The 24287-nt window shown below is 52.7% G+C and overlaps 4 protein-coding genes across 4 annotated transcripts; 2 read left to right on the forward strand and 2 right to left on the reverse strand.

The window, feature by feature from the left end:
- Positions 1–327: 327 nt before the first annotated feature.
- On the forward strand, positions 328–7837 carry ENH_00004850 (phospholipase A2 activating protein, putative; the record flags this gene model as incomplete). The annotated part of the gene is made up of 18 exons (XM_013578412.1): positions 328–714; positions 938–1015; positions 1537–1664; positions 1752–1987; positions 2331–2428; positions 2652–2707; positions 2910–2982; positions 3238–3312; positions 3659–3691; positions 3801–3947; positions 4141–4220; positions 4726–5056; positions 5203–5288; positions 5559–5696; positions 5960–6131; positions 6951–7100; positions 7267–7487; positions 7774–7837. 18 exons carry the CDS (start codon positions 328–330, stop codon positions 7835–7837), a joined length of 2553 nt encoding a protein of 850 aa, XP_013433866.1.
- A 783-nt stretch (positions 7838–8620) lies between these two features.
- Positions 8621–13923, reverse strand: ENH_00004860 (hypothetical protein, conserved; the record flags this gene model as incomplete). The annotated part of the gene is made up of 6 exons (XM_013578413.1): positions 8621–8718; positions 8859–8925; positions 9160–9592; positions 11293–11399; positions 11712–12268; positions 12444–13923. The coding sequence occupies 6 exons, from the start codon at positions 13921–13923 to the stop codon at positions 8621–8623; spliced, it is 2742 nt and encodes a 913-aa protein (XP_013433867.1).
- A 4391-nt stretch (positions 13924–18314) lies between these two features.
- ENH_00004870 (hypothetical protein) lies at positions 18315–21644 on the forward strand (the record flags this gene model as incomplete). The annotated part of the gene is made up of 7 exons (XM_013578414.1): positions 18315–18850; positions 18973–19112; positions 19300–19535; positions 19738–19956; positions 20325–20406; positions 20643–20759; positions 21091–21644. The coding sequence occupies 7 exons, from the start codon at positions 18315–18317 to the stop codon at positions 21642–21644; spliced, it is 1884 nt and encodes a 627-aa protein (XP_013433868.1).
- A 1558-nt stretch (positions 21645–23202) lies between these two features.
- On the reverse strand, positions 23203–23538 carry ENH_00004880 (hypothetical protein, conserved; the record flags this gene model as incomplete). Its single annotated transcript, XM_013578415.1, is given in 2 exon segments — positions 23203–23409; positions 23413–23538. Coding segments are annotated over 2 exon segments (333 nt in total).
- Between the last annotated feature and the right edge of the window lie 749 nt (positions 23539–24287).

A 24287-nucleotide genomic window follows, 5' to 3' on the forward strand; every position in this document is an offset into this window, starting at 1 on the left:
CGGCAAGATTGATCTTCGTATAGGCTTCGCAGCAGCTGAAAAAGTAACTGCAGCAGCAGCAGCAGTTGCCTTTAGACATTTCGGGGGCCGCTCGTCAGGGCCTGTCTTCGAGGGCAGCAGCCAGACCCGTCCGGTGTACGTACACTTGAAACTGCAGCAGCAGCCCCAGCAGCAGCGGCAGCGACAGCTCCAGCAGCAGCCGCAACCGCAGCAGCAGCCGCAACTACAGCAGCAGCCGCAACTGCAACAGCAAGCTTCGCTGCAGCAGCAGCAGCAACTGCAGCAGCAGCGGCAACTGCAGCAGCCTCCGCAGCTGCAGCCGGCAGCATGGACCCCCCTTCCCTGCAGCTGGCCTTTCTAGGCCACGCCCACCGCGCTGCTGTGCGCTGCTGCTGCGTGCTGCCTGGCGGTTTGCTGCTGACGGGTTCCTTGGACTCCACTGTGGTTGTGTGGCAGGAGCAGGAGGCGCAAGAGCAGCAGCAGCAGCAGCAGCAGCAGCAGCAGCCGAGTGCTTCCTCCCCGCCCAGCAGCAGCAGCAGCAGCAGCTGCGTGGGGTGTATGTACACCCCACACAAAACCCTGCAGCACCACAATGACTTCGTGCTTTGTCTTTCTCCTTCACTTTCTCTTTCTCTTCAGTTTTACTCGGGCAGCAAAGACCAAACCCTTTGCAGGGTTCACGCCCAAACGGGAGTGGTGGAGATGAAGTACCGCGTAAACCCTAAACCCTAAACCCTAAACCCTAAGCGCTGCTGCAGCAGCCGCTGCAGCAGCGCCGCCAGGCCGCCCAGGAAGCAGCACGTACTTCCGCTAGCCACTTCCACGTCCAGGAAAGGTGCAGAGGGTTTAGGCTTCAGGAATTAGAATTTAGGGCCGAGGGTTTAGGGTTTAGGGTTTAGGGTTTAGGGTTTAGGGTTTAGGGTTTGAGTTGCTGCAGGGCCACAAAAGCCCCGTGTGCTCGGTAGCAGAACATAAGGAACTGGTGGCTTCTGGAGATTGGGCGGGAGAGGCGAGGGTTTGGAACAGAGACGAGGGTTTGCTGCTGCACGTGCTGACGCAGCACCATTCCTTTGCAGGTCCAAACCCTAAACCCTAAACCCTAAACCCTAAACCCTAAGCTGTATGCCCCGGGCCCTCCACCTTAGACTGGGCCGCTGCAAGGTGGCGCATCCTAAACCCTAGAGGGCCCTATGCCTAGCGCGCCAAACCCTCAGTTGTGCCCCTTAAGCCTCAAACCCTAAACCCTAAACCCTAAACCCTAGCCCAGAGAGCTTTCATTGCAGTCGACTACACTAGCCTTGAGGTGGTTCGGTATTCAGCATTATAGGCTGAAGCTTTGAGTTTTAGCGTTTAGGGTTTAGGGTTTAGGGTTTAAGACTAAAGATTTGGTGCATGGCCCTGAGCTTTTAGGGTTTAGGTTTTGGGGTTTAGAGTCCAGGGCTGAAGGCTTCGGGCTTGGGGCTTCGAGTCTCGAATTTAGGGTGAAAGACTCATGTTTTAGGGTTTAGGGTTTAGGGTTTAGGGTTTAGGGTTTAGGTTGTGGGGCTGGTTCTTGCTGCAGTGTGCGTGTGCTGGGTGGGAGCCTCGCTGGTGACTGGGTCTCAGTCGCGTTATCTTTGCGTTTGGAATGAAGAGGGAAAGGCAACTCTTTCAGTTGAAGGTGCGTTGAGGGTTTAGGGTTTAGGGTTTAGGGTTTAGGGTTTAGGGTTTGGGGTTAAGGGTTTAGGGTTTAGGGTTTAGGGTTTGCGCAGCGCCTTTTGGTTTTCTTTGCAAGTCTCTTGTTCTTTGCAGGCGCCCATGAAGACATCATCCGCTGCGTCGCCGCGCTGCCGCCCTCCAGCAGCAGCAGCAGCAGCAGCAGCAGCAGCAGCAGCAGCAGCAGCAGCAGCAGCAGCAGCAGCAGCAGAGCAGCAGCAGCAGCAGCAGCAGCAGCAGCAGCAGCAGCAGCAGCAGCAGCAGCAGCAGCAGCAGCAGCAGAGCCAGGCTGGTGAGCGTGTCGAACGACCGCCGCATCAAGCTGTGGACAACAGAGCTGAAGTGTCTTTTAGATAAAGAAGACGCCCATGAGGCTTTTATTTTCAGTGAGATTTATTTTCCTTTTTTGTCTTTTTGAAAAGATTTATTCTTTCTTTTCGATTCTTGGAAAAGGCTATTGTCCCTTTTACCTCTTTGAAAAGATTTGTTATCCTTTTTCGACTCCTTGCCTCCATTTCTTTTGTTGCCGCGCCTCAATGCTGCTGCTGCTGCTGCTGCTGCTGCTGCTGCTGCTGCTGCTGCTGCTGCAGGCTGCTGCGTGTCTGGCACTCGTCCCGGGTGTATATACACCGCAGGCGACGACGGCCTTTGCTGCCTTTGGCAAATTTCCGATGCAGCGAATCCCTCGATTTCTTTGCTGCAGAAGCTGCAGCATCCCGCAACTGTCTGGCAGGTCTGCTGCCGCTGCTGCTGCTGCTGCTGCTGCCGCTGCTGCTGCTGCCGCTGCTGCTGCTGCTGCTGTTTTGCCACGTTGACAGGCGCTCGCTGAGTTGCTTCGCCGTTGGTCTGTTGTGATTATTGCTGCTGCACATGCTGCAGCAGCAGATGCTACCACCTTGTGCCCGTCTTTTCCCATGCTTTCGCTGCTGTTGCTGCTGCTGCTGCTGCTGCTGCAGGCTGTGGAGCTGCCCAAAGGCGATGTAGCCACGGCCTGCGAAGACGGGCGGCTGCGGTAGGCCTTTCTCTCTTTGTGTCCTTTCGAATTGTTTCTGTATTTTGCTGCTCTCCATCATATTTGTATTTAGCTGCTTATGAGGGGCCCTTTCACCTGATACTTGTCTTTCTTAGCTGCGCCTTCCGTTTGTCTCACCGCCGCCGCTGCGGCTGCTGCTACTGCTGCTGCTGCTGCTGCTGCTGCTGCTGCTGCTTGTCAGGATATGGACAGCAGACAAGGAACGGGCGCTGCCTGCCGATGTCGTCGCCGCAGCGAATGCGGCGGCTAGAGATGTGAGTGCCTGCACGCTTTTTTTCAGCAGCAGAAGCAGCAGCAGCAACAGAAACAGCAGCAACAGAAACAGCAGCAAACGAGCAGCTCGCGGCAGCTTATGGTGCAGCACCAGCAGTTCCAGAGCTGAGCATTGCTGCGATCCTTCCTTTGAATTCAAGCAGGCAGCCCCGACTGCAGTAGAAGCAGCGACACAGCAGCAGTAGCAGGAGCAACAGCTGCAGCAGCAGCAGCAGCAGCATATCTTTGTGATGCAGGTTGCTTCATCTGAAGCAGAAGAAAAGGGAGAAGCTTTGGATTTGAATAAGCTGCCAACTGAGGCGGAGCTTAGGGTGTGCATACACTGCAACTTATGGGCTGTGTCTCCGGGTTTTTTATCTTTCTTAAAACACTTTTATTTCCTTTTCTCGACCTTTTTGTCAGAAAAGTGTTGCTTCTTTTGCTGCTGCGTTAGCTGTTTCCTGCTTCATCTCCTTTGTCTTTTTATCTTGAACATTCTGCTGCTGCTCCCTTGTAGCCGAGTCTTCGTGTGGCCTTATGCTGGTGGCTGTGCCTTTGTCTCTTTTTCTTTTATGAAGTAGTAAAAATAAAGAAGAGTCTTTAGGCGGTAGCAGCAGCAGCAGCAGCAGCAGCAGCAGCAGGGCGCGTAGCGAGCTGCCTGGTTTGCGCTGCATGCAGAAGCGTCAAGGCACCAAAGACGGCGAACTAGTGGTACGTCTAGAGCAGCAGCAGCAGCAACACCAGCAGCAGCAGCAACAGCAATAGCAGCAACAGCAGCAACAGCAGCAGCAGCAGCAGAGGCAGCACTGTGTTCGCTCAGGTCTGTAGGAGGGGCGACGAGGCTGTGGTGCTGAGCTGGCAGCAGCAGCAGCAGCAATGGGACTTTGTGGGGCACGCACTGAACCCTCTCACCAACCGGATGGGGGCCCCTAAGGGGGGCCCCAAGACCTTCTTCCCCGGGGACCAAGTCAGCAGATTGCTGTTGCTGCTGCTGCTGCTGGTGCTGCTGCTGCTGAATCCGCTGCTACAGGTGTTCTTGCTGTTGCTGCTTGAGCTGCGTCTGCTTCTTGAAGCAGCGCTGTTGCACACAAGCAAACTGCCCTCCAGCAAGTAATTTCCCGCCGCCGCTGCTGCTGCTGCTGCTGCTGCTGCTGCTTCAGTTCTTTGATGAAGGTTCCTACGACTTCGTGTTCAATGTGGAACTTGGAGAAGACGGCGAGTACAAGAAGCTGCCCTTCAAGTGAGTGTTTTGCTGCTATTTTGCTGCTTGCTGCTTGTCGCTGCTTGGCTTGCGCGCCGCTGAAAGCGTCCCAGCTGGCTAGCTAGCCAGCTAGCTAGCTAGCCAGCTAACCAGCTACCTAGCCGTTGCCTGAAGGCAGCACAACGGCAGTAGCACCCACCATTTCTGGCCAGCTGCAGCAGTGTCTCCTTGTCTTTGCTTCCACGCACGACTGGATCAGGTAGCTTTCTATCTAGGTCTCTAGCTGCTCAGCAGCTAACCAGAGCTAGCGCTGGCTAGCTATGGTTAGCTGCGGCTAGCTGTAGCTAGCTGTGGCTAGCTGTGACCAGCTGTAACCGGCTGTAAGTAGCTGTAGCTATCTGGGGGTAGCTGTGGCTAGCTGTAGCTAGCGGCAGCTAGATAGGGGTAACTGGAGGCAGCTGTAGCTAGCTGTGGCTCGCTGTAGCTAGCTGAAGCTAGCTGTGGCTAGCCAGGGGGAGCGTGATGAGGCTTTGTGCGCATTCAGCCGTGGTGACAACCCCTTGGTTTCTGCTGAGAAGTTTGCTGCTCGCGAGGGGCTACACAAGTCTTATTTGTCTCAAATTGTTTCCTTTATAAATGCCAACAGTGGGGGCCCTGGGGGCTCCTCTGGAGCCCCAGCAGCAGCAGCTGCTGCTCCCCGGCCAAGCGCAGCAGCAGCAGCAGCCCCCAGCACCAGCAACGGCAGCAGCAGCAGCAGCAGGCAGCAGAAACATATTCCCGTTCTGCAGTGTGTCTCCTTTTCTAAAGCCAATGTAGAGGGGCTGAAGAAGGGTCTGCTGGAGGCCCAGCAGACACTCAAGCAGCAGGGGCATCAGGTCCGCTACTGCTGCTGCTGCTGCTGCTGTTGCTGCTGCGGACTGGTTCGCTTCTGCTGCTACTTGCCGCTGGGACCTTCTTTGGGGGTACCGCTGTTAGTGTCCTGCTGCTGCTGTTGCTGCTGCTATTGCTGCTGCTGCTGCAGGCGCGGCTGTCGGAGCTGGACGAGAGTTACCTTGCCGCTGCGCTCGAGAAGCTGCACAGCAGCAACTATTTGAAGGAGAACTTCAGGTGCTGCTGTGTTTTCTTATGGCATTGTGATTGCCCGTCTACTTTCTTATTTCCTTGTCTCTTTCCTGTTTGCAAAAGTTTTCCTTTTCTGCTTTATCTTTCTTCATGCTCCTGGCTGCTGAGTCCTTTTGCCTTTGTGGGGTTTTGCTTATTCTTGGCTTTTGTTGCTTCATTTTGCTTCTAAAGCAGATGTCTTCTTTTGGCTTCGCGGCGGATTGACAGTCTCCCTTGTTCTTTTGCTGCTGCTGCTGCCGCTGCTGCTGCCTGCAGGGCAAGCGAGATACACGTAATGATGCAGCAGCTAGCTCTCTTCCCCGCCAGTCTGCAGCTGCCAGTCTTCGACTTGTGGCGGCTGTTTTGTCTTCATCCTCAATATTCTCTATCTTTTAAAAACTCAACAAACAGCGGGTTAGTCCTGGCCCTTGGCCTTGGCCGTGCTGCAGCTGCTGCTACTGCTGCGCAGCTAGCAGCGGACGCCGCTGCAGCCGCCGCAGCACCAAGTCCTGGGAGCCGCTCCAGCTGTTCTTGCTGCTGTTGCAGCACTGGTGCTACTGCTGCTGCTACAGCTGCTGCCGTGCCGTTTCTGTCTAGTTGCTGCCTCTAGGCGTTCAGAGAACTCTTAGAGCCCGCGTGGCCACTGTGCATTTGCGCTGTTGCTGCTGCTGCTGCAGCTGGGACTTCGTTTCGCTGGCACTGCAGCGAGTCAAAGAGACGTGTGCTGCAGCAACAGAGCAACAGCAGCAGCAACATGGTGCAGGCTTAGTCCTTTGCTGCCTGCGCTACCTGGCGAATCTCTTGATGCTGCCAACAAACAGAGCAGTCATGCTGCAGCACGCGCAGCAGGTGTGCCGCGGCCTGTGAATGTGTGGTGTGTGCTGCTGCTGCCTTTTGTGTTACTTCTATATCATTTTACATCCTCTCTAGTGCCTTTTGCTGCCTTTATCTCCTCCCGCGTTCGTCTTTGTTTCTGTCTTATTTTTGCCTGTGCACCATTTTGCTGCTGCTGCCTTTTGCTGCTCGTGCTGCTCCTTCTGCTGTCTTCCGCTGGATTCTGCGCAGCTAGCTGAGCTAGCCGCTCAGCGCTGGCTACCCATACTGTAATTAGCTGTCCTAGCCTCTTGGCTTACGCCCAGCTAGCTGTTGTGCTGCGGCGTTCTTTCTTTGCTGCTGCTGCTGCTGCTTGTTCACTTCCTGCCACATTGCCGTCCCTTCTCTTTGCCTCTCCTCCTTCCTTGCAGCAGCAGCAGCAGCGGCAGGCATGCAGCGGCCCGCTGCTGCTGTTGCTGCTGGTTCTGCTGCTGCTGTTGGCTTCTCGCGCTTTTGCTGCCCGTGGCTGGCTCCGCAAATTGCGTGCTGCTGTGGGCTGCTAGCTGCTGCACTGTGTGTGGCTATTGGCTGCATTGTGTGTGGCTAGCTGGTGCACTGCGTGTGCCTAGTGCTGCACTGCTGCGTGGCTAGCCGCTGCACTGCCTGTGCCTAGCTGCTGATGTGCTGCGTGGCAAACTGCTGCGGTGCGTGTGGCTAGCTGCTGCAGTGTGTATGACTAGCTGCTGTGCCTCGTGCGGCTAGCTGCTGCAGTGCTGAGTCGTTAGCTGCTGCGCTGCATGTGGCTAGCTGCTAGGCTGCGCCTTTTTGCAATTTGTTGTTTTCTTTGCGGTTCAGGTCCTCGCTGCTGTCAAAGTTGCTGCTGCTTCTCTTTCTCTTTTCCACTCGCGGCCCTGCCGCCAGGCGCTTTGCTGCGTGCTTTTGAACTTTGCTGTTTCCTGCCACTGCTTGGGTTCTTCTTCGCTCTCTCAAGACCACAAGACCCAGGTTTGCTGCTGCTGCTGCTGCTGCTAAGGCGTGGGCTGCGCAGCTGCGGTTTCGTGATTGCCGGTGGTTCTGCTGCTGCTGCTGTTGTTACTACGAAAGTCGTTCTCGTACCCCGCATGCCATTGCTGCTCCTGTTGCGGGGTTCTTGCTGCTGCGGCTGTTGCAGCTGTGCCAGTTAATAATGGAGGTTATGCAAACGGAGACAGATCCGCCGCTTTTCTATCATCTTGTCGTAGCTGCTGGGACCCTCCTTAGCGACACTCAGACGCGGCAGCAGCTGCGGCCGCTGCTGCAGCAGCTGCAGCAGCTGCTGCCGCCACTCAACGAGCGCGTACACCCTGATGTCCCCCTCGGAGAGGCAGCGCAGGAGGTACTCAACCTCATTGGGTAGGGGCTGTAGCAGGTGCAGCAGCAGCAGCATATGCAGCGTCAACCCATGCAGCTGCAGCACCTGCAGCACATGCAGCCCCATTTGCTGCTAGCCACGGGCTGTTCGCGGTTCACAATAGCCTTCTGTTAGTCGGTGCTAGTCACCTCGCCTTCACTGGCTAAACAGTGCTGGCTGCAGAGCTAGCTGGGCAGCTAGCTAAGCAATTAGCTTAGCAGCAAGCATGGCCAAAAGAGACTGCGAAGCCTTAATTTTAAATTGGAGACGATGTGGGTGCCTCTGTAGGCCAGTGCATGTTGCTGCAGCCGCACAAGATGCAGCTGCAGCTGTGGGCAGCAGTAGCGAATAACACTACTGCTGCAGTGTGCATCAACTGCAGCAGAGCAGCCGCCGCTTTAGGGACAAAATGTGCGCCATGAACTCCATAAGTAGCTTCATGTTTTCTAGGGTAGAGTTAGCAGCCAGAACAGTGGTGCCTTTGCATGTGCAGTTTCGGGTGTATATACACCACAGTGGGCGTGGCTCTGCAAAGGCATTCTCTGGCGCAGATTAAGCACACCCATGCATTAGCGCTCAAAAGGGGTACTTATTTTGCTATTTACAAGCACATCAAGCAAGCCTCGGGCGTGTTTGAGGTGCTTGTGAACAACAAAACAAATATCCTCTTTGAGTTTGAGGCCCAAGCAGCAGCGCCCTTGCATGGTTAAGCAAGGGGCACGCTAAGGCTACGGATTGTATATTGATTCCTTGCTTTTGTTCAGGCGCGACATGCATGTGCATGCATGCGTGTATGCATGCATGTATAGCATGCATACATGCATGCATGCATGCATGCATGCATGCATGCAACGAGAGGGCAAACTGGTGTTTTCGCTGATCTCCGCAGCAATGTCTTCGTGAGGGCAGCAGCTGCGCCTGCCAGTGGCTTATAAAGTGGCACCAGCAGCAGCGCAAATAGTAATAATAATAAACGTTAAGGTCTCTTGTTTGTTGTTTGACTGTTTGGTCTGTTTACTTTTTGCTCGCTTGCCTAATTGTTAACATTCTCTGGCTGAGGTCTTGTGGCAGATGCTGCTGCGTCTGCTAGTGTGCTTCTGTTGCTCTTTTGCTGTTGCTGCTGCTGCTGCTGCTGCTAGTGGTTGGACCTGCGCCTGAGGCGCTTGTCCCCCGTGGCCTGCTGCTGGATGGAGCCGCGCCGGGGGATACCGCAGCCAACAGCAGCAGCAGAGCCTGCAGCAATGAAATCAATCAAGGGAGCAGCAGTTTCCTGGCTGGCTAGCCAGCTAGCCAGCTAGCCACCACCTACCGGCCAAATTCCTAGCTAGCCCATCAGAAGCCTTGTCAAACAATTGGCAGCACAGCGTGCTTACGGGGAGTCAGGACTTCGCCGTTTGCGATTTGTTGCCTCTTCTCCTGCTGGTACCTCCGCAGCAGAGCCTGAGTACATTGTACAGCCCCAAAACGACTTTAGGTGACTGCATGCATGAATGCATGCAACTTTTTCTGCTGCACACAAGCCCTGAAAAGAGCACGAGCACTTGTGTTTGGGGGCACGAGCCGCCAGCAGTCTCGAGCCAGTTGGATGGAAAAATTTTTTGTTCCAAATTAAAGTTCCCTACAATTATGGCACCCCCTTAATGGCCAGAGCATGCGAATTTGTTTGGGTTTTACCTTGAGAATGAGCATGGCTTCCACCTTTTTGATGCTGTTAATGCACAAGGTACCATCATCTTGCAGTATATGCCGGAGGGCGTCGAGCACCTCCAGCCTGGCTAGCCACTGGGCAAACCCAGGGGCCCCCGGGGGCCCCTGGGCCCCCTGGGGGCCCAGAGTTTGCCTCAGTTCTCCTTGCCCTGCCACAGCAGCAGCGCTAAAGGCTGCTTCCTCGTCCAGACCCATCCCAAAGAGAGACTGGTCGTCCATTTCGCTGCATGCATTATTACTGTCGCTGCCGCTGTTGTCCTTCGGAGACAGGGGGCCCCCAGGGGCCCCCAAAGAGGGCTGGCGGCTGCTGCTGAGGCTGTTGCTGCTGTTCAAAGACATGAGTCTCCGCCCACTTGAGCGGTCTGGGCCTAAGGTTAGCTCTGCGCCCGCTGGGCGGTCCCTAGACAAAAGGAATGGAGACAAAACGGAAAAGTAAAAGGTGACCCCGGAAACAGACACGAGACAAAGTTGGGGAAGAAGCAGAGGAATAACCAACAGGAAAAAAAATACAAAAGGGAGACCAATTAAAAAAGAAACAGAGACCTATTTGCGAGTTAGAGGGAGGAAACGAACACTTGTGCAAGAAGCTACAGCGACGCAAAAAAGCAAGCAACCAGACAAAATCGCAGAAGACAAGATTGAAAAATGCAGCAACGAGTTAACACGGGGTACAGCGCATGCATGCAGGAAGAAAAAAAGAAAAGTGCGAGACAGAGTGCATGCACTATCCGTGCAGGGAGGTAAAGAGAAAGAAGAGGCAAAGAGGCAGCAAATGCAGCTGACGCTTCCATTGCACTGTACATACACCCCACACGCGCAAAGAAGCATACATGCGCCCGAAAGGGTACTGCGCTGTAATGCTAAATCGCCAAGTGTTTACTGACTCTGCACTAGTGCATTTGAACGAAAGGAATAACGCAGAAGCACTTTTGCCCGCATGCAAGAAGACAGAAGGTTCCAACCATGCTCAGACTTAAGTGCAAAGAGGCAGGTTGAGGAGGAGAATCATGGACGCATGCAGAGAGGGCAATAAAGAATAAAACTCAGAAAAAATGAAACAAAATAGGGCAGAAAAGGAGCCAAAGGGGAGCCACAAACAGCAAAAAACAGCAAAGATAGTAATGGAAACCGAAGGAAACACACAAGAGCATTATAGAGATAGACTAAAGAATAAAACGCATTAGCGAAGCAAAACTGCGTGGACAAACGCCTTCGACAGAAGAGGACGAAAAGCAAGAAAAGGCCACTTAGTATGAGGCAGCAAATTGCTCAGAGGCAATAGAAGGTGAGGCAGTTTTTCTTTTCCTTTCATACTCGGGAGGCATTTCAGCTACTCGTTTTCGCAGCTCCATCATCAGCCGTCTAATTGCCACAAACAGGTCCGACACAGAAGCAGCAGCAGCAGCAGAAGAAGAATATGGAGCCACAGCAGCACCTACAGTGACAGCAGCAGCTGCAGCAACAGGCGCAGCTGCTGCTGCAGCAGACGCACCGGGACACCTTCCGCAGCAGGGCCAGAACAAATTGAAACAGCAATACATTAAATTAAAAAGTTATGTCTCAAGCTGAAGGGTTTAGAGTCTAGACTAAGGGCTTAGGTTTGGGGAACAGAGCATAGGGCTTAGAGTTCAGAAAGGAGCACCGCAGAGCAGCAATGGCATCTGTTGTTTCTTGATTTTGAGTCTTTTCTTCTTTTCGTTGGTTTGTCGCAGGTGGGGACAGGCCCCGGGCTGGGGTGGCAAGAAGCAGCAGCAACAGCAGCACCAGCAACAGCAGCAACAGAAGCAACAGCAGCATCAACAACAGCAGCAACAGCAGCAACAGTAGAAGCAGCAGCAGCAGTGGGTTTAAACCCAGCAACAACACTCGCACAGTTTCGAGACCATCTGCAAATCCAACAGAGGAGCTGCAGCAAAATAAGTCACCAGCAGGTTGCAGACCTCACAGCCAGCAGCAGTAAGAGAAGCAGCAGAAGCAGGACAGAATCACAAACAGAAGCACAGATGCAACCTGCTGCAGCAGCAGCTTCTGCAGCAGCAGCTTCTGCAGCAACAGCAGCAGCTGCAGCAGCAGCTGCAGCAGCCGCAGTAAGCCGTTAACTGGCGCTGACTTCGATAGGCGGGCTTGCGCTTAGCTGCTCTTCGGGCTGAAGGCGTGTGGTGCTCCCTGAGATCTCTCGTTTCTTCTGGACTCAGCAGCTGCACTTCCTTGAAAAAAAGGAAAGCACAAAGACTTTAAGTTTTGAGTCTTGGGCAGCTTCTGCAAAAGCCTGCAAAAGCCATTCTAAACTCGTGCAAAAGGCACCGAAAAATCGTCGGAAGAAGAAACAGCGGCAAGTAGCAGCAGCGGTAATGCTGTGGCAAGACCAGAACACTCGGCATGGCTGGCTGGAGCAGCAGTAGCAGCAGCAGCAGATTCATCGACTCAATGGCAGGCTGAAATTGAACCTGAAGGAATGTGATGTATTCTTAAAACAAGGTTTAGGGTTTACGTGCTGGATTTTAGGGTTTAGAGCTTACGTGCTGAACGCAACGATGCTTCCATTTGATCTGTTTGAGTTGAAACCCAAGCTCTCCGTCGGCTGCCTCCATGGCTCTCATTGCTGCTATTTTTTGTTTCCTTTCTTTCAGTGGATCTACCCAGTAGCTGCTGTCATCGCGCGGGTTCTGTTGCTGCTGTTGCTGCTGCTGTTGCTGCTGCTGTTGCTGCTGCTGCGATCGCTGCTGCTGCGCATGCTGCTGCTGCGACTGTTGCTGCTGTTGCTCCTGCTGCTGCTGCTGCTGCTGTTGCTGCTGAAGCTGTGGTTTTAGGGTCGGTTCGTCTGCAGGCAGAGTATCTAAGCTCTCCAAAGAGACACGAGAGCCAAACATCAAGAAGCTGAAGTCTTCACTCAGTCGTTTTCCCCCCAAGAATTCGTAGTGGTGCCGCTGCTGCTGGTCTTCCTGCTGCTGCTCAGCAGACAGAGTTGGTGTTGCAGGAGGTGTTGCTGTTAGTTCGGGATCATCTTCTGCAGGATCTGCAGCAATCGCGACATATTCTGAAAGTGTATCAGGCTCAAGTGGCTTTTTTGCTGCAACTGCCGCCAAATAAGTGGTTGTAGCTGCAGCAGCAGCTGCAAGACCAGTAGCCGCTATGGCTGGCCTTTAAAAGCATTATTTAGGCCTATTGCTTGTGGTTTTATGGCTTGATTCTGCACTAATTAATGGGGAAGTTAAAAAGCCTATTATGTTTTAGATCGAGTGCACTCTCACCCACTGCTGGCTTCTTCGATTGCTGTTGCTGCTGCTGTTTCTTCCTTTGCTGCCGTTCCTTCTGCTGCTGCTCTTGCTCTTGCTTATCCGCTTGCTGCTGCTTATTTTGAGCCTGCTGTTGCTTTTGCTTAGCCTCATGCGGCTGGTCCTCCTGCTTCTTGGCCTCCCCGTGCTGTTGCTGCTTACCTTCGTCCGCATGGGGCTGTTTCTTGGCCTCCTCCTGCTGTTTCTGCTGCATCTTTTTAGTCTTTTCCCGCTGTTGCTGCTTCTTCGCTTCTTGCTGCTGCTCCTGCGCTTTAGGTTCGTCCTGCTGCTGACGCTTCTCAGCATCTTCCTGCTGCTGCTGCGTCTTAGCCTCTTTCTGCTGGTGCTGTTGCTGCTGCTGCTGCTGCTGCTCTGGCTTCTGGTCCTTATGCCGGTGTCCATCTTCTGGCTCCTTCGTTTTTTTCTTATCTTTATTCTGTTTCTGCAGGCTTTCTTCCTGCTGTTCACTCTCCTGTTTTTGCGCCTTCTTCCCCTGCTTTTCTGCCTGCTGTTGCTGCTCTTGTTGCAACTCATCTGACTCTTTTTGCTGATATTCTTGCTGGTCAACTACACCTCCTTGCTGTTGTTGCAACTCCTGTAGTGAGGATTGGGTCTCAGGTTTCTGCTGCTGTTCTTGCTGTTGTTCCTGCTGCTGCTTCTGCTGCTCCTCCACTTGCTGCTGCTCACTCTGAACTTGCTCTTCTCCCTGCTTCTTTGGCTCATCGCTTTTGCTCGGATGCTGTTGCTGCTGCGGCGTGGGCTGCTGCTGGTTCTGTTGTTGCTGCTCTGACGGCCTCTCAGGAAACTGATCTTGCTGCTGCGGTCGCTCGTCCTGCTGCTCTCCTTGCTCCCCCTCTTGCTGCTGCTCTCTTCCTTGCACCTGTTCCTTTTCTCTCAGCTCTTGCTGCTGCTGCTGCTCTTCCTTTTCCCGAAGTGACGCCTCTGGCTGGTGCTGGATACTCTCTTTGTCAAGCAGGCTGTTCTCTTGCTGCTGCTGCTTTTCATGCACCTGTTCTTCTTTCTGCTCTCCGCTTTTCGGTTGCTGCCCATTCTTCTGGGTATCCTTCTGATCCTGGGGCTCTTCTTTTTGCTGTTCTTTTAGTGGTTGTTCGCCTGCATGCTGCTCAGCTTTTTGATGCTGTTCGCCTTGTTCCTCCTCATCTTGTTTTTTGTCTTGCTGCTGCTCATCCTGTCGTTTCTGCTCTACTTGTTGCTGTTCAGCTTCTTGTTGCTGCTGATCACCCAGTTGCAGCCGCTCATCCTGTTGCTTGTGCTCACCTAAATGCTGCTGATAATCCTGTTGCTGTATGCCAGCATTCTGCTCTTCCTGCTGCGGCGAAGCAGCCCCCTGCGATTGCCGTTCATTTTCGTCCCGCTCATTATGCTCACCGTCTGTGAGCTCCTGTTTTTGCTCTGTTTGCTGCAGCTCTGAGGTAGCCACGTCTTCTGGCTCCATCTTCAGCTACCGACGTTCTGCTTCCCCTATTCAGTAAATGCCGCAGCCGTTGTTGCTGCTGCTGCTGCCAGTTTTATCGCTTTTAAGAGTTGTAGGTATAATGCTGTTGCACGCTGTGCTTAAAAAACAGATATAGGTGGAGCAGCAGGGTACGGCTGCAAGGTGTCGAGTCCAAGGTGACCTCGTGACCCTGCTCGAGCCTGAAACCCTGAGCTTTAAACTCTTACCAGTAAGCCGCTAGGCGAAATTTGTGATTAAAACCTTTGCAAAATTAGATTTATTGCTGATTTTAAGTCCTTTGGATTATCTTGGTTTACTGTGAAAAGGAGCTTACAGCAGCAAGCCAGTGAAGGTCACTTCGGGGACAGAACGCGCTAAGTAGCTGCAGCTGCAACCGTTGCAGCAACAACAGCTGCCATAGCTGCACTCCCTGCAAAAAATTACTTTTGCTTATGAATTCCAGTGGTTTACACCTGAAAGGTCTCGTTCTACGGGCAAGACATGCCATGCCAGTACGAGCAGCAGCAAGAGCAGCAGTGGCTGCGGCCTTGGCTGCTGCTGATCAGAATGCAGCTCCTGCAGCAGCCCCGCACCCGACGCTCGACTTTTTGCCAATAATTCAGCAGAAAATGCTTCGGTAACTATTTCTGTATCTTAAGACGCAAACTGCAACGACACCGGAGGGAACAGCCGCAGCATTAGCTCATAAGTAGTCGCTCTTGCTAGTCGCGCTGCACCACTTGCGCGAGACTGTAGGATCTCCCCCGCGTCCCCAGTGAAATACCCGTGTATGGACACTGACCACTAATGTTATTGCTGCCACAAAGAGTGGACCTGACGGAGGCAGGGTCTTCAACCGCAAAAATGGTGCAGTATCGACTGTTTGTGCTTGTTCGTAGTCGTCTATAGGCGCAGACAGCTAGCTATTGCGCTGTCCAGTAAGGACAGCGGTGCTTATGTACCTTGCTTATTCAAATATCCCATTCAACATTTCATTCAAGAAAGTAGGGGCGAGGCCAAACTGCAGCGCGGTTGTAGTCAAAATAGCGGCGCAGCTTGCAACAACAATAAAAAAGATCAGCCGAGCATCAAGGTACATGATCTTCGGAAAGTTCGCAGACCTTTGAGGTCTAGCTGCAAAGAGAACGGGGGCACAGCCACTAGCAAGGACAGCAGCAGCGGAAACGGAAGCGCTGTCTGCAGGGGCGAAAACACAAACACAAATGAGTAACGACGACAAATAAGCCAGCAGCGAACAGCTACAAGACAAGCGTACAGCAACAGGTGCAGCGAAGTGGCGAAAGACAGATAGAGAACTTGGCATCTGTCTCAATTTCATAACAAATGGCTCTCCTCATCCGGGGGGCCCGCTTGGAGCAGTAGTACTGCACCCGCCCTTTGGGAGCACCAACCTGTTTTTCTTTTATTCATATGAATCAGATACACCATGTGCACAGAAAGCGTGTGACTAATCTCTACCTATCAAGCTAGCTGCTGTACGCACAACTGAGTACGCTCTCGGTGCAGTGTGCAGCTTCTTTCATCTGCCGCTTCAGCAGCCCCCACAAGCATCTCTTGCAGCTGTCGATGCCCCTGACTTTTTGTGCCCCAGAAGTAGAGACAGCAATGACAGCATCGGAAGGAGCAGAATCAGGCACTATATTAGTAGTTTTAGCAGCACTAGCCAAACCGGCAGCCTTCCAAGTGTCCGTATTATTATGTGGTTGCACACCAGCTAGCTAGCCGGCCAGCAACGAGCCAACTGCCTGATTAGTTGTTGGATATTCGTATAGACGGCGGCAATGTGACAATTATAACAGGAACGCAGGAAGAACAGGAGCTAGGCGATTGGAAAACTGGAAGGAGAAATAAAAGAGAAACGCTGTGCTCAGCCCCTCATATTTGCCCTGCACCAGTAATTGTTGCTGCAGCTTGACCAGCGTTGAAAAACGTTTGCTCTTCTTTAATTTACTTTGCTTCCTAGATATCAGCTAGTCTGGGAAGGGCAGTGCTACTAGTGCTATGTTTTTATTTGCTGTTTTGATCCTTTTTCCCTCCCCGTTTCAAAATCACATAGATGTAAGGGTGGCCTGGCTCTATGCACCACAACACGTTACACGAGCGAACTCGAACAGCCGTCTTCACATCTTCAGCTGCTCTGGGACTAAGGACTTAAAAACCTTAAGAGTGAGTGATCACAAGATATTTTAGCAAGACGTGAGTTCGCTTTAGCGACAGCGCAAAACTGCACAACACACCAAAGTATCTTCAGGACCCGCTTTCCTTTCTCGACACGCTCACGATCGACGATGTGCACAACGGCTGTCGGTGCCAACTTGCGGATCAGCATATATTTCGGAAAATGCCAGCAGAAACTAGAGTAGCATCTCATGCACGCTCTCTGCGATATGCACTCACCCCTGCCACCAACCGCTTGCAGGCTTCGCGAAACAAATGCAGAATCTCCGTTTTTCGTAACTCTTTTACGATAATAAAGCGTTGGGCTGCGACACGCCCTCGCCATGGCTCTTTCCACGTCGAATCGATTTTCTAATTCAAACGATGCCCATTGCTGCTAGCGATGTTTACAAGAGACGAGCTGACGAAATCTTCTACAGTTCCTTGAAACAGAGTCGACGACAACAGTCGAGCCGGAACCCTTACCGATAAGCAAGAGATCACCACAGTCAATGTTCTTGTCCAATGTGAATCGGTGATATGCCGCGCATGGATTATAGTTGCAATGCCATCTACTAACGTCCTTGTACAGTTTTTCCAGCGCCCAGTTTGTTTATTCTTTTTTGAGACTTTTTAAAGGGCGGCAGTACACGCCGTCTCGCCACCGCTTGTGCAGACCACAAACGTTATTGAAGAACGTAATTTGTATGAGCGTGAAACATCATCAGACCTTGCAATAAAATGCCAACACAAATGCCTGCTCTGCAATCGTGCAAAATCAATAGTGTGATGCAATTATCATTCATACCTCCTTGCCCATGATTTCTTGTCCTTTTGTTCTCTCCGGTACTATTGTCACGCGTTCACTGTCTCTGCAAGTGTAACCGCCCTCTTCACATAAATATGCAGCGGACCGTCGCTCATTGCTCATTACTGAGTCCTAGCTCCTGTGGTCTTCGATGCGAAGACAAGGTTCTCCACAGGCCTTCCACTGCGTGGTTTTAAGTAATACAAACATGGCCCTTGAGACCAAGCAAGTCGTAGATTCTGAGTAGTGGAGCCTCTCAGATACAGTGCATGTGCAGGAGGACAAAACGAAACGTTGTAGAACATGAGTGCAAAATCAATAGTGTGATGGCGCCAAGCCAAAGGCAATGCGACCAAAGAATGCAACCCCCTGAACAAGACACGGTGATGCCTTCCGCGTCTACTGGAGCATCTACTACAGCTGCAGGGGCAGCCGATGCTGATTGCATTGTGCTGTGTTCCCTCTGCCGGAAATGGTACTGGCCTTCGCTGGCTGCTTGGAGTGCATTTCGAAGTGTGAGCCAACAAGAAGCTGCAAATGGCCACTTTATGTTAAACTGGATTCTTCCTAAATAAAATTGACATTTTTCAAATGCAGAGCGCTGTAAGCCCCCGCAAAATCGTCAACCTCAGTTCTACACGCGGAACACCGTTCATGAATAACAAGTAAAACTGCGTCCTACCCACTTCGTGAACTCCGTTAGAAACTGTCTAGGCAGTACTGCGGCTGCGGCTCAAGGTGACTCACCTTTAGCTGACTTCAGCTAGCTATGGCTCATTATACCTAAACACAGCACGCTGTGGAAACCTGCAGCCAGCCACTCAGCGTGCTGAATATCGCTTTTGCACGCTTCTGAGTTGCCGCATCAGGCGTGGAATTCATGTGAACCGCAACAGCAGCAGTGATCTGCGACACCCCCTGAAGCAGCTCCAGCAGCACAGACTGCAGCTATTCTGTACCAGCAAGATCCTCCTTGAACGGCAGCAGTAGCAGCAGGAACGCAGGCATCTGCTGCAGATGGAGTAACAACAGTTTTGTAAGTAAAATTTCTCGGGAAGCGCTCGAGCACTGTGAGGCCCCCCGTGCAACTTCACATACAGGGGCCCCCCTTGGGGGGCCCCAGTTCCTCCATTAGGCAGTAGCTGCATGTCTTGACCTTGCAAAAAGAAAACAGCTGGAATGAGACTAAACTCCAGCAATAGCAGTGAAAGAGGGAAAGAAAAAGAGGGAAAGAATGCTAGGGAAGAGCAACCTAGGCTAGCTCGGCAACGAAGCAGACGTATGGGCTACTACTGCTGCTATTGCTTGCATGCGCCGCCACTGGATGGTTCCTGTAGTAGGTAGCATAATCACTTCCGCAATTCTTCTGCCTTTAATACACCGGGAAGGGCTTAAGTTGACTCGTATGATGCATCCTTCCTCGCCTCCTGTGCAGCGGCGTCACCGGAGACAGAAACAGCAGCAGGAACAACTGATGCAAAGCTGCGACGGGAAGCTCACAGGTTTCAGTCCCAAAAGGCGGAGGGCCAGTTTTAGCCGCAGCAGCGTGTGCGAGGAAAGTGATCTCACTGGCGAAGGGCTGCCTCAACAAGAACAGCAACACCAAGAACAGCAGCATTTCCGGCTCCCGGAAGATGAACAGCAAGAGACTCAGCAACGGCAACAACAGCAGCAGCGACCGCATGATAAGCAGGAGCTAGATCTTCAGAGAAGGCAGAAGAACTGGCAACAGGACCCCCCGAAACATAGCATGCGAAGCACTGAAGGGCGAGATGATTCTTCAGCCGCTGCTACTATGATATCAGATCCAGCCGGCCCCAACGATAGCAGCAACAGAACCAGCAGCGGCGAAAGCTGCAATGGTAGCAGCTGTAGCTGTAACGGCGAGAGAAGCTGCAGCAGCAGCTGCAGCAGCTGCAGTAGCCGGAACGTGCCCGAAGTGTGCGTGTGTTTCAAGGAGGGCTGAGGGCTTGCTGCTTCTGTTGCTAATGGCGTTGCTGGTGCGAATGCTGAGCGTGCTGCTGTTACTGCGGCTACGTTTCCCGTTTTGACTATGCTTGCAGGTGCATCAACTCTGTGGTGCTGCTAGCTATAGCGTCCCACGCAGCGCGCCTTCAAGTGTGGCAGGAGGAGCAACGGCAACAGCAGCAACATCAGCAGCAGAAAAGCAGTCAGCATGAGAAGGTCATTGGCCTTCTGCTTGGTAAGCTGCTCCGCCGCGTCCCACCTTTCTGTGTGCTGCAAGTATTGCTGTGGATTTCGATTCAATAGAAGTTACTTTATGGAAAGTAGCGTTATTAGCGCGTTGTTAGCGCAGCCAGGGCAGCAGCACCGCTGCAGCAGCTGCTGCTGCCGCAGTCGCCCCATGTTGTGGCCGCTGCGTAGCGCAGGCCCACGCAGGGATACAGCGAACTTCAAGGCCCTGTCTGTCACGGAGTCAGCAGAGCTGCCCCCGTCTTTGCTGCAGCGCGACAGCGAAAGCAGTGGCAGCAGCGCGATGATAGAAGAGGCGGTGTTACTGCGCCAGGCGTTGGACAGGACTCTGCTTCCCCTAGGACTCTATTTGGCTCAGAATGCATGCACGCAAGAGCAGCTTTCCCCAGAGCTTACCTCATTGCTAACTCAGGTGCCGCTCATGTTAAGATTGCTGCATATGGTAGCGCTGCTGCCGCCACTGCAGGCGGCCTTAGCGCCTTCGCTGAGGCGCCAGCCCGTTTGGACTAGACAGTTGTCTTAAACCTGTAAGGGATTCCAATGAGTGCGGCGACATAGGACTTTATTTTGGTGATTTAGCCCTGCCTGTCCTGGGTTGTTGTTTGGGCGTACAGACTGAGTGGGCTAGAGATGGCCCCTTACTTCTCTTTTTCAGGCCTTCGGCGCAGAGTTCCACAGGACTGCACAGGCCTCCTGCCCAGTGTTTTCGCTGCCTCTGCAGAAGCACGAGCAACAAGTGCAGTTGGAGTGACAGCAGCAGCAACATCATTTGCACCAAAAGTAGTGGGGAGCGAGAGCTGCAACTGACGCCCGTGCACTTGAGAGTCCAAACGGTGTGTGTTTTCTTGTCAGCTTCACTTGTCGCTGCTGTAGCTGTTGCTAATAGGCTGCTTCTACTGTAGATGGTGCTGTCGGTGCTTCTGCCGGCTTGGCTGGTGGTGCGTTTGCTATTGAGTCAAGACGTAAGCTGGATGCAGCTGAGGCTGCCGAGGGGTCAACAGGCAGTGCCAAAGGCGGAAAAGACGGGGAGAAACACAAAACAGAAATGCAGACAAGGAAGAAAAGAATTTGATATACATATAGGCCGATGCATGCGCTCAGTGTGGAGTGGAGAAGCAATAGATGAGGCGGCCACCAGAAGGGCAGAGTATATCTTTGCATATCTTTGCATTGTGCGTACTGTGTATTTTTTCATGTGTAGAGTCTAATGGCCAAGCTCGCTGCTGAGGCAGTGCTGAAGAAGACAGACAAAATTGGGGTGCTGATGGAGACGAAGAAGCACAGTGAGTGAAGCTTCCTCTCGCTGATATGTATGCTGTTCATGCGTACGCGATTTTGCGTCTGTTTTTACTATCTCTCCGGCTGAGTATTTTTCTCCTGGATAGTCTTGATACACGAGTATGTTTGCGTTTCAGTACATCCCTTGGGCAAATCTGGCTCTTTGTTTCTCCCTGTTCCGTTATCTTACTTCACATCGCGACGTCTAAGTGCCTTGCTGTTTCTCTTTTGACTGTCGCAGCGACAGAAACTGCAGCAGCAGCAGCACCTGTTAGACTGCAGCAGCAAATAGATGCCTTTGAGTGTTGCCGGCGTAGCGTCGAGCATCTGATCCAGTATCTCGAAGATGTCAAGTCAGGTACTCGTTTGTGCATATGTGCACTCCGTGGTGCATGCATTGGGACAGCCAGAGGAGTTTTTGAGGACCAGCATATCTCGATTTATCCACTAAAGGAGCAATTATATGGATACATAGTCATGAGATGGCGCGTTCTCCGAGCTTTCTACTGCATGCCTGTGAACACCGTTGGCAGGGCTTGCCTGTTGAGGAGGTACCCAGCCATTGGAATTGATGCACCTGCTCGCTTCGTGCAGCCCCATTTGCAGCAGAAACGGCACTGTAAACTGCTGTGGAAGAGGCTTTAGTAGGATATATTGCTGCTCTTGGCTGACTTCGCGTGCCTGTTCAGGTGCATGCAAGCCGCACCCTGCTTTGATGCGCGAGGCGTTGGGTGTGTGCAAGAGGCTCTGCAGACCAGAGGCGCCTGCAGCAGTGGTAGCAGATGACACAGCAGCCGCAGCTGCCGCCGCGATCGCTTCTGCTGCTGCTGATGATAAATATTTTGCAGCGCTTGAAGTACCAGGCGGTGCGAACAGCCGTCTCCGTAGCAGCAGCCGCATCATGTCCAGTGTTAGGACCGTGCGCGCGCTACAGGACTTGCTGCAACAGTTGCTGCCTTTAAGCACGTGGAGCCCATTAAGGCAGCAGGAACAGTTTGACCAGGGGCAGCAGCCAGCGCAAAGGAAGCAGCAGTTGCCTTCGTCTCAACAGCAGCAGGCGCAGCAGTTGCAGCAGCAGCGGGGAGTTGCGCGTTTCGATTTGAATTGCCTTGGTGCTTTGAAGCAGAAAGAGACTGAAATCGCAGCAATGGCTGTGCTTGGCAAAGCCACAATGGGAATCGCTGCAGCGCATGCTGCCGCTGCTGAGGTAGGCCTGAGGGTGCCAATCTGCAGTGTGGTGTGATGCTTCCCATGCATGTGTTTCCCGTGCTTGACGGCCGTTCTTCGCCGCAGCAGTGGTTGCTTTGCGGGAACGCGCATTTGCTTTTGCTTCACGGGGAGCAAATGCGGTAGATGAAATGCTGCTAGGGTTATGCTTGCTGGTGTGGCTGCTTTGCGGATGCAGCGAAGTGATGCTGCGAAAGCCTTAAAGGCAGTGCAACAGCTTTTGGATGCAGGCGCTGATATCTAGAGTGTCATCAGACTAGCTACCGTGCACTACCTTGCTGAAGCGCAGCAGCAGTTGCAGCGACAAGGGGTGGTGCTACTGTTGTTGCTCTTTGTCTGTCCAGCAAAGGTTTCCTAGTTCCAAGAACGAACCACTTGGGCCTTTGTACTGCTGCGGTGTCTACCGTTGATGTAAATTTGTGGTCTCGCAGTTCCGGTGATCTCGCTGCTGCCGCATTCGCTGCTATTTTTCATGATTTGTCTAGGAGGTGGCTGATGCCCTTGCTGTTTCGCATTCGACACTGCAACAATTTCTGCTGTTGCTTAGTTTTGACTGCGCATTTTCCTACCATACGATGCAGAAAATATCTGCAGCCGTCACTGCGGGTGAGTCCGACGTTGCTTTCTACTGAAAGTGTTGCTGCAGTTAATGAACGCGACGGCTGCACACTGGCTACGCACAGAGCGTCGAATTCACGTCTGCCAACAAGGGGTATTCTGCGTTTAAGCATATTCCTTTCCGGTACAAGCGCGTCTCCGAAAGGTCTGGAAAGTACTAGAGGTGTTTTATGCTGCGGAGATTGCGAGCACGCACTACTTTTTCAATCAGGAAAGAATGCAACTTTAGCAGCTCATGCTGCTACAGCCCATGCAGCAAGAACCGCAGCAACTGCGAAAAATACAGGAGGGAATAGCTAGGGCAGGATAGGCCATTATAGGCGCTGAGTTCAGGGGACAGTTTCAAAGATAGTGCAGTGTTGTAGGTCTTCCATGAAGCCATTAATGCGTGGCTCACTGGAGCAAAGAACCTGCTGGGAATGCCCAGGGTTTTGCTCAGAGCGGGGACGAAGCCTCTTGATGGCTGGGCGCCATGTGCATAGCACTAGTGCAGGAGTGATGATTTGCTTTCGATATTGGAGGACTACCTGAGAATAGTTTGTCTGATGTGTGCGTGCCTGTCTGGAAACTCGCCGTGTTCGACCTTGTGAGTCAGGGTTGCCTGTTAAAACAGCAGGATTGGCGTGTGTCGCAGCTCGAGAGCAGTTGCGTTCGCACCAGCAGTAGGCATGTACTAATGTATAGCAGTCTGGACGCTGTTGTCAGCGTCAAACACGCCTTTTGAAGCACTAGAGCGTCAAAAGCACTGGCTGACCAGCGGTCCCATGGTGCTCTGGTGGAGAAGCGAGTGATCTTTCTCTCAACTTCAATCCTTTGGACTATTTAGGGGCATTTTCCCAGTTGCCCAAAAATACGAACGCTTCTAAGAGGAAGACGCGGATTCAAATCCGTCTTCTAGAACCTGCATATGTGTGGACGCCATCCTGGACGGCTGGACTGGGGCACCAGTAGTGTCTTCATGGTAGAGCAAACCAAAACTTTTTTCGGCGCATTCCAGCTCCTTGAGCTCCTGAGTCCCCTTGGTCGTCTGTGTCTGAGAGGGCCTGCAGCGTTTGCATGTAGCAAATAAGCGGAGACAGACACACACACGAGTTGCTGCTGCTGCAGAGCGGGTTCTGTCCTGCTGCTGCTGCTGCCGCTGCTGCGCTAGTCTCTGCTGCGTCTTATTGTCCCCGGTTTCTGCCTATGCTGGTCCTCTTTGGCATGCTCGCGCTAGCTTGACCGAGGCCGGCATACCGCATGACGCCGCCCGCTGCCCACGCCTGGATTTCCGCAAGACGGCAGCGCCGCATAGTTGGCTTTGCGCTATCTCCGACGGGGTGGGGAGGAACAGCAGTGCAGCAACAGATGTCTGGATCTGCGGACGTCTAATGCCTTCTCACTGGGCGCGTCATCTGTGCACTACCGCTCCAATAGCTCTTCGCCTTTCCTTGGTGTAGATTGCGTGGAAGCGGAGTGCTGCTTTGTTTAAAAGATATCGCACTGAGATAAGGCGGCCTGCACTCTGTACAAGGCTGCATTGGAAAAATGCCGTGTAGATTCCCGGCATCTGGCTGAATTGAAAACAGAAGTATCAGGCACGCTCGTGTTTCTCCCGGAGCTCGTTCTTTTTGAGCTGCCTGCCATCTCGCCAGCAGGGAGAGATTTTTGGGCGAGCTACTTGGGACTTGACTTCGCGTATGCTTCCAGAGCAAACGCTTGCGGCGCAGTATAATTTCTATGCTATGGCGTGATCAAATGAAGGGTGGTGTGTGCACTGCAAATGCGTTCGGCACCTTCTAGCCGGCTGTCGCCTGGCCGTACGCTCAAACCGCCGTCTGCTTGATTGAAGTGCGATTCCATTTTCGTTTAGTGGCTTCTGCGTACATTGTATTTACTCGAGCCACTTCCCTGGGATTTTCATATTTTGAGATTTACTCACAAGTGGCATGCTTTTAAAATCGCGATCCCCGCGTTGGAGCTATCACGACTGAGAAGACTCTGAATAACTAAGCATTTTTCGAATCTTTCTAGTGCAGTCTCTACTGGATGAAGTGTACTC

Source organism: Eimeria necatrix, genomic scaffold (assembly GCF_000499385.1).
Source record: "Eimeria necatrix Houghton genomic scaffold, Enh_scaff113, whole genome shotgun sequence".
In the NCBI taxonomy this organism is placed as follows: Eukaryota; Apicomplexa; class Conoidasida; order Eucoccidiorida; family Eimeriidae; genus Eimeria; species Eimeria necatrix.